This window comes from Neophocaena asiaeorientalis, unplaced genomic scaffold (genome assembly GCF_003031525.2).
Source record: "Neophocaena asiaeorientalis asiaeorientalis breed wild unplaced genomic scaffold, Neophocaena_asiaeorientalis_V1.1 scaffold22, whole genome shotgun sequence".
In the NCBI taxonomy this organism is placed as follows: domain Eukaryota; kingdom Metazoa; phylum Chordata; class Mammalia; order Artiodactyla; family Phocoenidae; genus Neophocaena; species Neophocaena asiaeorientalis.
In genome coordinates, this window is record NW_020174422.1 from 1,081,341 (window position 1) to 1,094,855 (window position 13,515).

Sequence of the window (13,515 nt, forward strand, 5' to 3'; positions counted from 1 at the left end):
CAACTGCAATCAATAAAATATCTCTAACCATGTGCCCTCTGAGATGACATGCAGTAACAATTATTCTTCACTCCCTGAATATATGAGCTACAACAAATTGGTTAATAAACATTTCTGTAAAAAAAAAATTATTTCTTAGTGGAAATACAATTTTATGATAAATCAAATGGAAAAGCATCCTCCTAAAATAGTTTAACTTTGAAATCTAAAATGATGAAGGGTGAGATCACAGGCAGCCCACGGCCATCCAGCACATTACTCTTCCTTTCCTCCTGATTCCTAGGTCTCTCTTCTGCTCCTGGCCTTTCCTCCTGATTCCTAGGTCTCTCTTCTGCTCCTGGGTTTCTTTTGGTCCCATAAGATAAGAATTGTCTGGTTTGAGGAATTCTCAGATTTTACACTCATAGTTCCCAAGCACTGGCACTCATTCACTTTTCAAGGGATGGTTTTCACAATCTCTGATAAAGAGGAGCTACAATATTAGGCCTTTGCCAGCAGATGGCATCATCCAACATAAATTAATAAACCTCAAACACTTCTTAAAATTCAAAGCTTTAGAATTAACATGACTTACTTTGCTCCTTTATTAACTCACTCTATGTGAAACTCTACTGAGAATGTTGTATATCTGTATTTAAGAGACAAAATCTTAAAGCAAATTATCTAAGACAAGTTAAAAACCATAAATGGATACACAATTTTGAAATTAAAAAAAAAACAAACACCAACAACAACAAAATAAGCCTGTTACTACACAAATACAAATGAAGTATATTTTCTTGCTCCTGTTCACTATAAAAAAGCACCCTACATAAACATTTTACCAAACAGCTTAGGACAGCAATGCCTAACTGGTGTCAGGTGATAACTATTTATTCAGTCCACAAAACTTTTTCTGTCCTTGAATTTTAGCTGCTGTACAGCACTGTTGCTTGGATGTACAAGCATTGTCTGACAGGTAAGATAATTCCTGCCACCCAAATACAGAACAGACATCTACTGCGGATAAGAGCTGCTGGATGCCTATTATAATGTGAAATACGTGAAAGAACACCTGGCCTTGATACGGGCAATCAAAGCTCAAAATATTCTGCCTGTAGCAGTTTATTTCCCCAAGGTGAGAGCAGAAATATATACATGATACTGAAAGTAGGTCACATGCCCACAGCATTCAACACAGTTATCAAAATGTAAAAAGTTGCTTATTTAAAAAATGTCTTTTTTCTTTGAGTGTCAGGAGCACTCTCAAGCAAGCTCTCAACGCATTTCTGGAACTGCCTTTCTGCCTCCTTCCTCCCAGTATGCAACGGGGTGGGTGAGCGTGACTCCACAGACGCTCAGTGATCAGGCAGGTACCAGACAGAAAGTAAGTAAGGAGCCCAAGCCCCAGAAGACAGTTAACACCAAATAGTAAGATAATGTATGCTAAAGTTAAAATGATACATAGATACCAGTTAACATGCTGTAATAGATTCCTAAAGTTCTAGTTATGATTATCTCACTTATGCAGAGATGGAAAAGAAAGTAAGTGCTGAGTTTGGTTTTTGTGTATTTTGAGCACTGTGCCAACAGAGCAAAAACCTTGTACTGGTTAACAGCTGCTAACCACAAAAAAGAAAAAAAAGATGATCCTTTCTAGACAGTGCTACAGTTTGGTAAACTAAAAACGAGTAATTTAAGCAAAGGGAAAGAGGCTTCTGCTTCTGAAGAGTCAACTTTAGGAGTAAGTCAATGAGAACCACTTCTAATACTGCAACCCTAAAGGAGACTGTCCTATGGGATATAGGTCTTTCCGAGGATGAAAGTGTAGGGGAAATGACAATAAGATTATATCCTGATCACGGGCCAGAACTGCTGATCTGACTCTAATCCAAAGAAGAATTTAATGCCAGGGACCCAGAATGCTAGATCCCTCTCATTTGCTTCCCCAAACCCGTCTTCTACCCGTCTCCACCCTGCTCTGCTCTCTCTGGGATGCTAATCTGTGTGGATTACATTGGTAAGAGACATTCCTTCATGGGTCTCTTCTGCTCCTACACGTTTTGCTGGGTCTACCAAAAAAGTAAGGCCTTGACCTAAGCTCTGTACCTGGGCCATTTCTCAGGGTTGTGTTTGTACTGAGCAACTTTGAGGGATAAGGTAATGTTTCCCCCTGAGACAAGTACAGGCTTGCTCACTACTTACTACAACATCAGTGGATTCCCCAAGCTCAGCGGTCGTCAGCTGAAGCATAAACCTACAGCATGTGCAGTATCCACCTGGGCCCATCCCATCATCCCAGTGGGAAACGGCAGAAAGGGAGAACCAAGACAAATATGCTGCTGTGCATGAGTGATAAAAGTCCTTTGTCTCTGACCCAGAGGCTCGTGTCTCCTGTCAACATGCATGACACAGTAAGGCTAAATTATTAGTTGTAAGAATGAAATCAAATCCCAGACCAGATATACAACAGGGTTCCAGTTGGGTCCAATCCAATGGGAGTCTCAGCATTATCATGGAAAGGAAGAAGCATGAATTCAAAGTATTTATTCCCAACTCCCTCTCTATGAGGTCACCTTGGGCTGGCTTTGTCACTGCTCTTCTCAAGGCAGCCTACTCTACACAACAGTATCTCTTGAGTCCCAGTACCCTCTTCCTCACCTCATTCCTTAAGGCCTAAGGATAATAAAAGCTCTGTTCCTGCTGCTAGCACTGGGCTAGCACAATCCCTTGTGGTTTCCGTATACTCTAGTCACATCTTTGTAATGAGTTTCTTTGCAAATAAACCATCTTAGAATTATCTTAATTTGAGTGTAGCCATCTATTTTCTGTTGGAACTCTGATAACAAACAGCTAAGCTGGGATCCAACAAGTTGCTACCATGGCACCATTGCCAGCCATGTACATTCTAAATGAGAGTTCCCTGAGAAAGGGAGCCCTGGACAAAAAATAACCTGCCTTGAGAAAAAAAAAGTAAGAGACTGGAGGAATAGGTAGATGGCGCTACCACTCCTTTCTTTGTCCACTGGGCCCCCAAAATGGGCTTCTACTTTAAGAATTAGACCAGGGGTTAGCACACTTTTTCTTAAAAGGCTAGAGAATAAACATATTACGTTTATCAGGGTCAATTGTCTCTGTCACAACTACTCAACTCTGCCACTGCAGCACAAAAGTAGCCATAGAAAATACATAAAGGTGGTCCATGGTAAAGAATCCGCCTTCCAATGCAGGCAACACAGGTTCGATCCCTGGTCGGGGAACTAAGATCCCACATGCCGCCGGGCAACTGAACCTGTGCACCACAACTGCTGAGCTTGAGCACCTCAAGGAGAGAGCCCACGTGCTGCAAACTACAGAGCCCACGCACCCTGGAGCCCACGTGCCACAAGTAGAGAGAGTAAACCTGCACACCACAACCAGAGAGAAGCCTGTGCACCACAATGAAGAACCCGTGGGTCACAACAAAAGATCCCACGTGTCTCAATGAAGATCCAGTGTGCCGCAACTAAGACGCAATGCAGCCAAAAAAATATAATAATAATACTTAAAAAAAAAGAAGAAAATACATAAATGAATTAGTATGGCTGTGCTCTGATAAAACTTTATTTACAAAATAAATGACTAAACATTATTTATAAAGCAAAACTGGCTATAGTATGCTGACCCTGGTTTAGACGAATGTTGTCCAATAGAAATATAACGTAAACCATATATGCAACTTTAAATTTTCCAGTAGCAATATTAAAAAAATTAAAAATGGGTAAAATTAATTTTCATGCTTTATTCAAATCAATATAGCCAAAATATTAACATTTCAATATGTAATTAACATTAAGTTATTTTTTGCATTAAATATTCTAAGCATACTGTGTATTTTACTATTAAGCACATCTCAATCTGGATGGTAAATTTTCATCAGAAATCCTTGATCTGTATTAGATTTAATAAAATTTACAGTTGAAAAAAGTAGATTCACATACCTGTTATTCCAAACATACTTAAAAGTTTTCTAATAACTGGATCAAGTACCAGTTTTCAAATTAAAATTAAATTTAAGTAAAATTAAATAACATTTACAATTCAGCTCCTTGGTTGTACTAGCCATACTTGGAATGTTCAATGGCCACATTTGGCTACAGACTGCCATCTTGAGCAGAGCAGGTCAAGACGATACGAGGCTAAATGTGACTGGCCTCCAAGATAGGTTAGTAAGTTGTTTCCTCTGCCTTAGTTCTCTGACTCAGGACCACCTGCAACATCAACCTGTAGTCCTATGAATGTTCTGCCCTCGTTTTCTCAGCCTCTTTGCCTGGATCCTGATCTCTTAATACCCAGGGCTATTGCTGTAGATAATTGTCTAGACTTCACTCCTTGCCTAAGGTGAATCTAAGCGTGCACTGCTGTGTTAACATTTTTGGCCCACCTGAACTGTGGAACTAGCTGGTTCCATTCTTGACCATCTGAATTCCCATTGTGGACTTTTATTTTTTCTTTTTAAATAAATTTATTTATTTAATTTTGGCTGTGTTGGGTCTTTGTTGCTGCATGTGGGCTTTCTCTAGTTGCAATGAGTGAGGGCTACTCTTAGTTGCGGTGCGAGGGCTTCTCATTGTGGTGGCTTCTCTTGTTTCAGAGCATGGGCTCTAGGCGCACGGGCTTCAGTAGTTGTGGCTCGCAGGCTCTAGAGCATAGGCTCAGTAGTTGTGGCACACAGGCTTAGTTGCTCCATGGCATGTGGGATCTTCCCGGACCAGGGATTGAACCCTTAACCACTGCACCACCATGGAAGCCCCATTATGGACTTTTTCATTTCCATTTTGGGCTATCTTGTTCTATAGACCTCTACGGAACAGCATAATCAAAACTCGATTATTCTAAACTGCTTGCTGAATTATTACACTTAATTAAGTCAGCAAGATTAACTGTGAGGGTATAAAACATCCTTGGCCACAGTCACCATCAATCAGTGGCAGGCCTTCTTTCCTTACATATCTTATCCAACTTGGAATTTTACCTTCCTATTACCATGTCTTCTAACTGTGCAGCTCAAAAATTGAGCTATTGAACCTACTTAAAAAATATATATATATATACATAAAGTATTTTTAGAACAATAAATATACACATGAAACCCAACCAATTTGTGAATATCTATGAAAACAAGGGGCAGGGAGAACAAAGATAACTCTATATACCTCCCAAATGTCAAAGTAAGTTTGAACCTTTCCACCTACAAACCTAGCCACTTTTTTTTCTACTTTTCTTCTCGGGAAAGTAACTACTCAGTGATTAGAAGCTGAACAGAGGGAAAAAACAGCACAAGCACACACACACACCTGAATAACCAATGTTATTAAAATGAAACCAACTGCATAATCCCAATAATTTATCAAAACCCCCAGAATTAAGTATTATATTTAAATAAATAAGAGAAAAAAATACTTACAAATTTCCTTCCAGACTACAGAAGGTACAGTATGTTTTTCATGTCCTTTCTTTTTAGGTCCATATCGTTTGCTTTCTACAGGTCTGGGGTTATATCTATTTTCTGAATATGCTATTTCTGAACCTACTATTAATGAAAACAAAAACTCATTAGCATTAAAAGAACTACTTAATTGAGAAAAGGTGATCAGCAAAGAAGCATTTAAAAAATAAAACCTGAATCTTCATTTCTCAGAATGTCCCACAGCAAAGAAGCACAACCATCAAGCCCTTGTACAGTTTCAGTCTGCAAAGAGAAAGTCACTTAGAAATTTGTACACAAAATTTTAATGCAGGAAAAAAAATTCTGTAATTTAAAAATTTCCCTATTTAGAAGCAATTTATTATTGGTAGAAGACTTGTTTTAAAGTAAAAAGTCTTCATTAGAGCAATTAATACTTTACTTCTGAATTTTTATTCCCACTTCTTAGCTTTTACCTGAAAACTAATTAAAATAGCATATATTGTATTTATTCAGTTTAATCTTACCTGACTTTCTGAATCAGAATGAGTGGGATAGCCAGAATCTGCATTAAGACGAGCTATCTTTCTCAAATGGGTCCTAGAAAACAAGTTTGTTAATATCTTTACATATGACACAAAAAGTTGTTTTCCCAAAATATATTATAAATAGACATTCTCTTTCCAGTGAAGGTTGGATAAGAAAGTTTGTCCATGTAAAAGATGGATTTATGCAGGACTTTATGAAGATTGTAAAGACTAAAATGATCAACATGGGTAAGATATGAAAAGTCCCTCCCCAGACTTTTGTGAAGGTAGAGACCCATTTAGTTCTCCAGGGTAGGAAAACTTTAGTCTAGCCCAAACACTTGAAAATCTCTTGAGATTTCCTGAAGTTGTAAACTTCTTTACGTACTTACCCTTTCTTTCCATTTGTTAATTTAGCAGGTCCAGTGTGCTTTCCTGAAGATAATACCTATGACATAATGCATTATATTGTAGTATATATACAAATATTTTTTCTATTACATTCTCAGTATGCTGTTTGGACAAAACCTGAAATGTTATTCATTGTTTCCGTTCCCTTTTTTACTGTGGTAAAACATACACAAAATAAAATGTACCATTTTAGCCATTTTAAAGTATACAGTTCTGTGGCATTAAATACATTCACATTGCTGAGCAACCAACACCACCATCCATCTCCAGAACTTTTTCATCTTCCCAAACTGAAATTCTGTACCCATTAATCATCCCCTCCTCCCCTAAGCTCCTGGTAACCACCCTTCTACTTTCTGTTGCTATTAATTGGCTATTCTGGGAAGTTCATATAAATGTAATCATACACTATTTGTACTTTTGTGACTGGCTTATTTTGCTTAGCACAATATCTTCATGTTGTAACATGTACAAAATTTCCTTCCTTATTAAGGCTAAATAATACTCCTTTTTTTTTTTTTTTGCGGTACGCGGGGCTCTCACTGTTGTGGCCTCTCCTGTTGCGGAGCACAGGCTCCGGACGCGCAGGCTCAGCGGCCATGGCTCACGGGCCCAGCCGCTCCGCGGCATGTGGGATCCTCCCGGACCGGGGCATGAACCCGTGTCCCCTGCATCAGCAGGCGGACTCTCAACCACTGCGCCACCAGGGAAGCCCCAATACTCCATTTTATATATGTACCATGCTATTTTTAATAAAACCCACAATTACAACTGAACTCTTATAATTTGTTCTATATAGAATGTCAAGCAAACAACACATACATTTGTGTCTTAAGTCTATTTAAGCTGAAAATGAAGTTGAGATATTATTTTAATCAGAAGTATCTACTATAGTAAGTTTGGACTATACTCAACCGCTGAACATGTTTTATATTCCCCAGTTCTTCAAAACATACAAGTTAATTCAAGATACAGGGCAGAGTCCATAACTCTGATTTTATTTATCCACGTTCTTTAGAATGCCTGACAAGACTAGCACATGAAAACTCTACCATTCCTCTTTATCTATATCTCATTCTCTCAATCTTTTTTAAACACATATGTTGTTTTTTTAATTTTTGGTTTAAAAAATACCTTAGGTGGGCTACCTTTTGTGTAGAATAAAGAAAAAAATTTGCTTCTACATGCATCCAATACCTTGAGAGTTACAAAAGAAATAGTTAATTGTAGTTGCCTCTGGGGAGGGAAACAATCTGGTAGACAGAGCAAGAAGGGAAACTTTCCATGGTATACCTTTTTATATCTTAAAAACTTTATATCATATAATCTCTATTCAAAATATAACTTTTAAAAGACACAATTAAATTCCCTACTCACTCCCTCATTTTAGCCTTCAGGTGTAGTCACTGTTCGCAGTTACACTTAGGATTTTTCTTGACATGTTTACATATTTCATTCCAAGACAGCTTTGAACACTAACTATTAAACTTTCTGGAGTTATACAATATTCTATTATTTGCTTGAATATGTACACTCTCCTTCTAAGAATGCTACTGAGAATACATTTTTTTAAATTGGGTTGATAAAAAGTTTTACTTCTCCTTAAGATAACTTCGAATATGATGGAGTCATAAAGCCAGCAGTGAGAACCAACATTGGCGGAAGTAAGATCCCATATAACATAGCTCCACTGGCCCCTGCATGACCCCCTTAGGGTCTTTCCTTTCACAATATCTATGTTGGTGTCCTGGTCAGGACCACAATAAAAAGCCAAACCATTGTGCTGCTAGGTCTAAAAACAACTACCACAATAATTATCTTTCAAAATTAAAATTAGTATACTATCTGAGATAAATAATGGCATAATTGTAAGATTATATATAGCATTTCTCCAAAAAACACACACATTAGGTTATATTACAGAAAACCAGGCAGAGAAAATTAACCAAAATAAAGCACCCTGTAACAGTATCACACTGGCACATTTCCTTCAAATTTATTTTGTATTCTTTATTTTGAAATAATAGTACAAATAATTATATACATGTCACCAAGATTCCCCAACTGCTGACATTTTACTACATCTGCCATGTTCTCTCTCAAAAAAAAAGTATATAATTACGTTTTGTCTGAACCATTTCAGATTAAGTTACAGACACGATACCACTTTATATTTAAATATTTACTCCTGGGACTTCCCTGGTGGAGCAGTGGTTGGGTAGTCGCCTGCCATTGCAGGGGACATGGGTTCGATCCCTGGTCCGGTTGGATCCCACATGCCGGGGAGCAACTAAGCCCTTGTGCCACAACTACTGAAGCCCACGTGCCTAGAGCCCGTGCTCCACAACAACAGAAGCCAGCACAATGAGAAGCCCGCGCGCTGCAATGAAGAGTAGCCCCTGCTCGCTGCAACTAGAGAAAGCTCGTGCGCAGCAACGAAGACCCAACGCAGCCAAACATAAATAAAATAAATTTATAAAAAAATATTTATTCCTAAATATTTCCTAAGGACAAGGTCACTCTCTCATATAACCAAAGTATAATTATCAAAATCAGGGAATTAACACTGAAACCATACTATAATCTAATCTACAGATCTTATTCACATTTTGCCAATTATCCCAACACTGTACTTTATAGAAAAAAAATTCTGGCCCCCATCCAGTCGAGGATCATATGTTGCATTTTAAGTTGTCCTATCTCTTTAGCCTCCTTTAATCTGGAACAGATCCTCGGGTTGTCATTCATTGTCTTTTACAGCCTTGACATATTTAAAGAGTATGAGCAGTTACTTTGGTAGAATGTCCCTCTGGACATTTAGACTTGTCTGCTTTCCCATGATTAGTTTCAGGTTGTGCTTTTTTGGCAGGAATACCACAAAAGGGATGTTGTATCCTTCTCAATACAATATGAGCAGGCATATGATGTCAGTTTGTCCCATTACTGGCGATGTTAAGTTTGATTAAAGATGGTGCCTATCAGAGTTTTCACTACAAGGTTACTATTTTTACCTTTGTAAATATTAAGCATTTTGTGGGGAGATACTTTGAAATTACACAGACATCCTATTAATCAAACTTTCGTCCAGTAGCATCCATTGAGGATTCTTGCCTTAATCATTTGTCAAATGGTGATTTTTCTAACTTACATCATTCCTTCTACATTTATTAGTTGGCATTCAACCTTAGTGAAGTACTTCTTCATTTGTTAGTATGGACTTACTGATTCCTATTTTACTTAACGGGTTATGATGCATTATTATCATTATTTATACTAACGCTCAAATTGTCCCAGATTCTGTCAGGAGGAGTGTTTCAAACCGGCTCCTCTATCTTTTCAACATGTCCCCATTATTTTTTGAGCTAATGCTTACAATAACCTGATCCAGTTTTTTTTTTTCATTGTGGTAACATGAAATCTACCCTCTTACCAAACTTTTAAGTGTACAGCATAGTATTGTTAACTATAGTATGATGATTATAGCAGAACTTACTCATCGTGCATAATTAACAGTTTATACTCATTGAATAGCAACTCTCCATTTCCTCCTCCCTCCAGCCCCTGGCAACTACCATTCTACCCTCTGCTTCTATGAGTTTCACTATTTTTAGATACCTTATGTAAGTGGAATGATGCAATATTTGCCCTGTGACTGGCTTATTTCACTTAGCATAGTAGCCTCAAGGCTCATTCATGTTGCATAAAGCAGGATTTCCTTCCTTTTTTTAAGGCTGAATACATGCCATTGGGTATCCACTAATCCATCAACGGACATTTAGGTTGTTACCACATCTTGGCTATTGTGAATAATGTTACATGAACACAGGAGTGCAAATATCTCCTCAAGATTCTGTTTTTAATTCTTCTGGATAAATATCCAAAGGGGGACTACTGTATCACATGATAGTTCTATTTTTAATTTTTGAGGAAACTTCACATTGTTTTTCATAGCGGCTGCACCCTTTTACGTTCCCATCAACAAGTGTACAAAGATTCAAATTTCTCCACATCCTCACCAACACTTGTTATTTTCTGGATTGTTTTTTGCTGTTGTTGTTTTGTGCTTTTTTTTTAATAATAGTTATCCTAACAGGTGTGAGGTGATATCTCATTGTGGTTTTGATTTGCATTTCCTTGATTAGTGATGTTGACCATCTTTTCATACACCTGTTGGCCATTTATTTGTACGCCTTCTTTGGAGAAATGCCTATTCAAGTCCTTTGCCCATTTTTCAATCAGGTTGTTTGGTTTTTTGCTGTTGAGTTGTAGGAGTTCCTTATATATTTTGTTTATGAACCCTTTATCAGATATATGGTTTACAAATTCTTCTCCCATTCCATAAGTTGCCTTTTCACTCTGTTGTTTCCATTTTATTTTTATATATCTAGGTCTCAGCTCTAGAGTTGACCATTTCTCCCAAAAGTCATGGTTCCTTTTAGTGGACAACAGTATTTAAAAACCAAGATCTAGGCAATAGCTGTGCTATTTGCTACTGGGGCTTCATATGACTAGATAGTTGCAATTTTGAGTCTTGTGTTTTTACTTTTAAGTCTTTTTCCATATTAACATAGTCTTCAAATTTTTTAATGGTTGTGTAGTATTTCCTTGAGTGGAAGTAATATAATATGCCCTTGGTTTGCTTCATATTTTTCACAGTCAAAAAACAAACCTGAAATGTTTTCATATACTGAAAATAGGCTTTCACATTCAAGATTAAAAGCTTAATTATTTGGTAACAGGTTATTAGTTGTTTAAAGGACCTAGATACAAACTGCAAAACCACTTTCCAAAACAAGTGCCCCAAATGGCAATGCATGACAGAATCAGTTTGCTTTATCTCACATTTACTCCCGCTAAGTATTATCATTAAACTTTCTACTTTGCTATTTGAGAAAATCGTATATATTTCTTAGGAGTCATATCTCCTACCAACAAGTGCAAGATAAAATTACATTTGTAGAATAATTTAGTGTACTAAAGCCTTTCATTTCCACTTAATCCACACCCTGTGAGTTGTTATTACTTCTGTGAGATGGGAACCTAAATTTCAGAAAGGTGGCTTGTTCAAAGTCATATATCTAAGAGATGTTTAAAAGAGTAATGTTTAAAAGAATGGACTCTGGCACCAGCTATGTGGGTCTCAATCCTGTCTCCACTGCTAACCAGCTGTGTAACTGCAAGGAAGTTATCTGAAGTCTCCATCCCTCCATTTCCTCATCAATAAAACGAGGAGTGTTATCTACCTCCTAAGATTGTTGTGAAGATTAAATGAGAAATTACATGTAATATCTGTAGTAGTGCTACCCAAATGTTAGCTGCTATTACTATGACTGAGATGGTAATAAACTGCTTTTAAGGGGGCTAAATTGTGTTGCACAATTCATGCCAAGTGTGAAACAGATGTTTTATCAGGTTCTCTCATTTAATCTCCCCAATTCTTTGAGGCAGAATTTTACACCTATTTTATAGATAAGGAAAAGGAGGCTCGGAGCAATAAAAAGTACTTTGCTTTCTATCACTATGACAGTAGTGGCAGAATTGGAATTTGAATCCAGAGGTGACTGTGACTACAAAAACCATGTTTTTCCCCCTTGCTGACTGCACGTATTCTGCATTCATTCAATATAAAAGAAAGATCTATAAGGGTGGGGCTGCTCTGGAAGTACTCAGGAAGAAAATCTGGAGCCAGGTTTTGAAAAAAAATGTAAAATTCACATTAATGGGGACGACAGCATTAAAAGTGAGTTGATAAATGAAGGAAGACCAAACAAAGGGATGCATGTGTGGATATACTTAAGGAGGAGTAAGATCACTCTAAGTAGAGGGTCTGAGTGAGGACTGACTGATTCCTATTGGTTGACTGATTACCTGAAAATACAGAGATAAACTGTTTAGTAGCGGAGGAAGCCGAGCAATGTCTCTAGGCTGAAAAATGGCTTGATAAGGGTTAGCAAGGGCACAAAAGGGGCGCTGAGGGGCACCCAAACGATGGAAATGTGAGAGTGTTAGAGAAGACTTCTGTAAGTGGTCCTTGAGCTGAGGGACAAGAGACGGAAAGTGAAGATTTCAGGCAGAGAAGGGCATTCTAGTCAGAACAAAGAGCAAAGGCACAGAGGCCTGAGAGAACACGGGCGCCCAGGGCACTGGAGAACACACAGGTGAAGAGCTCTGGGTATTACTGGAATGGGGGTGGAGGCTGGTAAGGAATGCACGGGCCCGATCGAAAAATGGCTGTGTGGACAGGCCAAAGAACTGAGATTTTATCTTGGAAAAAAAACAGGAAGAAGTGTTCCAGAGCTGGATTTTAAGCAGAAAAGAGAATCGATGAGGGGCGTGCATTTGAGGAGGGGTAAGGCTAAATGCAGGGACACTAACTGGGAGAGTTGTGGTTTTTTTTTTTTTAACTAGTAGTAAAATACCAGCAACTGTGACGGAAGATCCAGCTAGTAGCGGCACTTGTTGGAAAAGCCGAGAACCTGTAGTTGATGCAACAACGTCCTGAGACTCCGAGAGGTCAAGTCACCCACCCAGCGGCGGAGGCTGGACACGAACCCGGGGCCCACACCAAAGCCAGCGCTCAGGTGGACCCCAACGATTACAACAGAATATACATCTAAGGGCAGAGCGGCTGTGTTAGGGTGTTACGATTAGGTCCCCACCCCACCCCCGCCTCGTCTCCTCTCCCAGCATTTATTTTTAGTGCGGCAGCACTGTCTCCGTTTTTACTTTTTGTCCCAGGGAGCTCTGCACGTCTCCCGGCCCGAGGACTCCCTCCGTCCCTCTCCACCCTCACAGTGGACTCCTCAGGTCCGCAGACCTCACCTGGCCCGGTCGAGATCCGGACCTGACCATCCCTCGCAGCTTCAGAAAAGCCCAAGCGGAGGGAAGCAGAGCCGCACTGTAAAAGGAATTAACCGCCGCGGACTCCCGAACCCCCTTGGCCCGCCCCCGAAGCTTCCGCTTCCGGGAAGGAGCCCGCCGAACGCCGCGCCTCATTGTCTCCGGCGCGCAAACAAACCTCTCCTACCCGCAGTCCGCAGCCCTGCGCTTGCGCAATAGGCCCCTGTCGGACCCCGGCTCGTCACACTCCGGCGGAGGGCGAGAGACGCACAGAACGCCGGCGAGCTCGGCGTGGCCAGGTGCGGGGCGGAG

At 39.3% G+C, this 13,515-nt stretch overlaps 1 protein-coding gene across 3 annotated transcripts in view; it reads right to left on the bottom strand.

Annotated features, from left to right (window-relative positions):
* The window catches only part of CCDC14 (coiled-coil domain containing 14), a 44,967-nt gene extending 31,476 nt beyond the window's left edge, over window positions 1–13,491 (bottom strand). Inside the window, exons 1-5 of one of the 3 annotated variants that reach the window (XM_024756487.1) lie at window positions 13,186–13,491; window positions 6,345–6,400; window positions 5,953–6,025; window positions 5,641–5,710; window positions 5,426–5,548 (exon numbers count right to left, since the gene is read on the bottom strand). In XM_024756487.1, the coding sequence (XP_024612255.1) occupies window positions 5,426–5,548; window positions 5,641–5,710; window positions 5,953–6,025; window positions 6,345–6,400; window positions 13,186–13,359 (496 nt within the window). In that variant the 5' untranslated portion in view covers window positions 13,360–13,491. Of the gene's footprint in view, window positions 1–5,425; window positions 5,552–5,640; window positions 5,711–5,952; window positions 6,026–6,344; window positions 6,401–13,185 lie in introns of all 3 variants that reach the window. The other 2 variants (XM_024756486.1, XM_024756488.1) reach the window with 2 other exon arrangements.
* Between the last annotated feature and the right edge of the window lie 24 nt (window positions 13,492–13,515).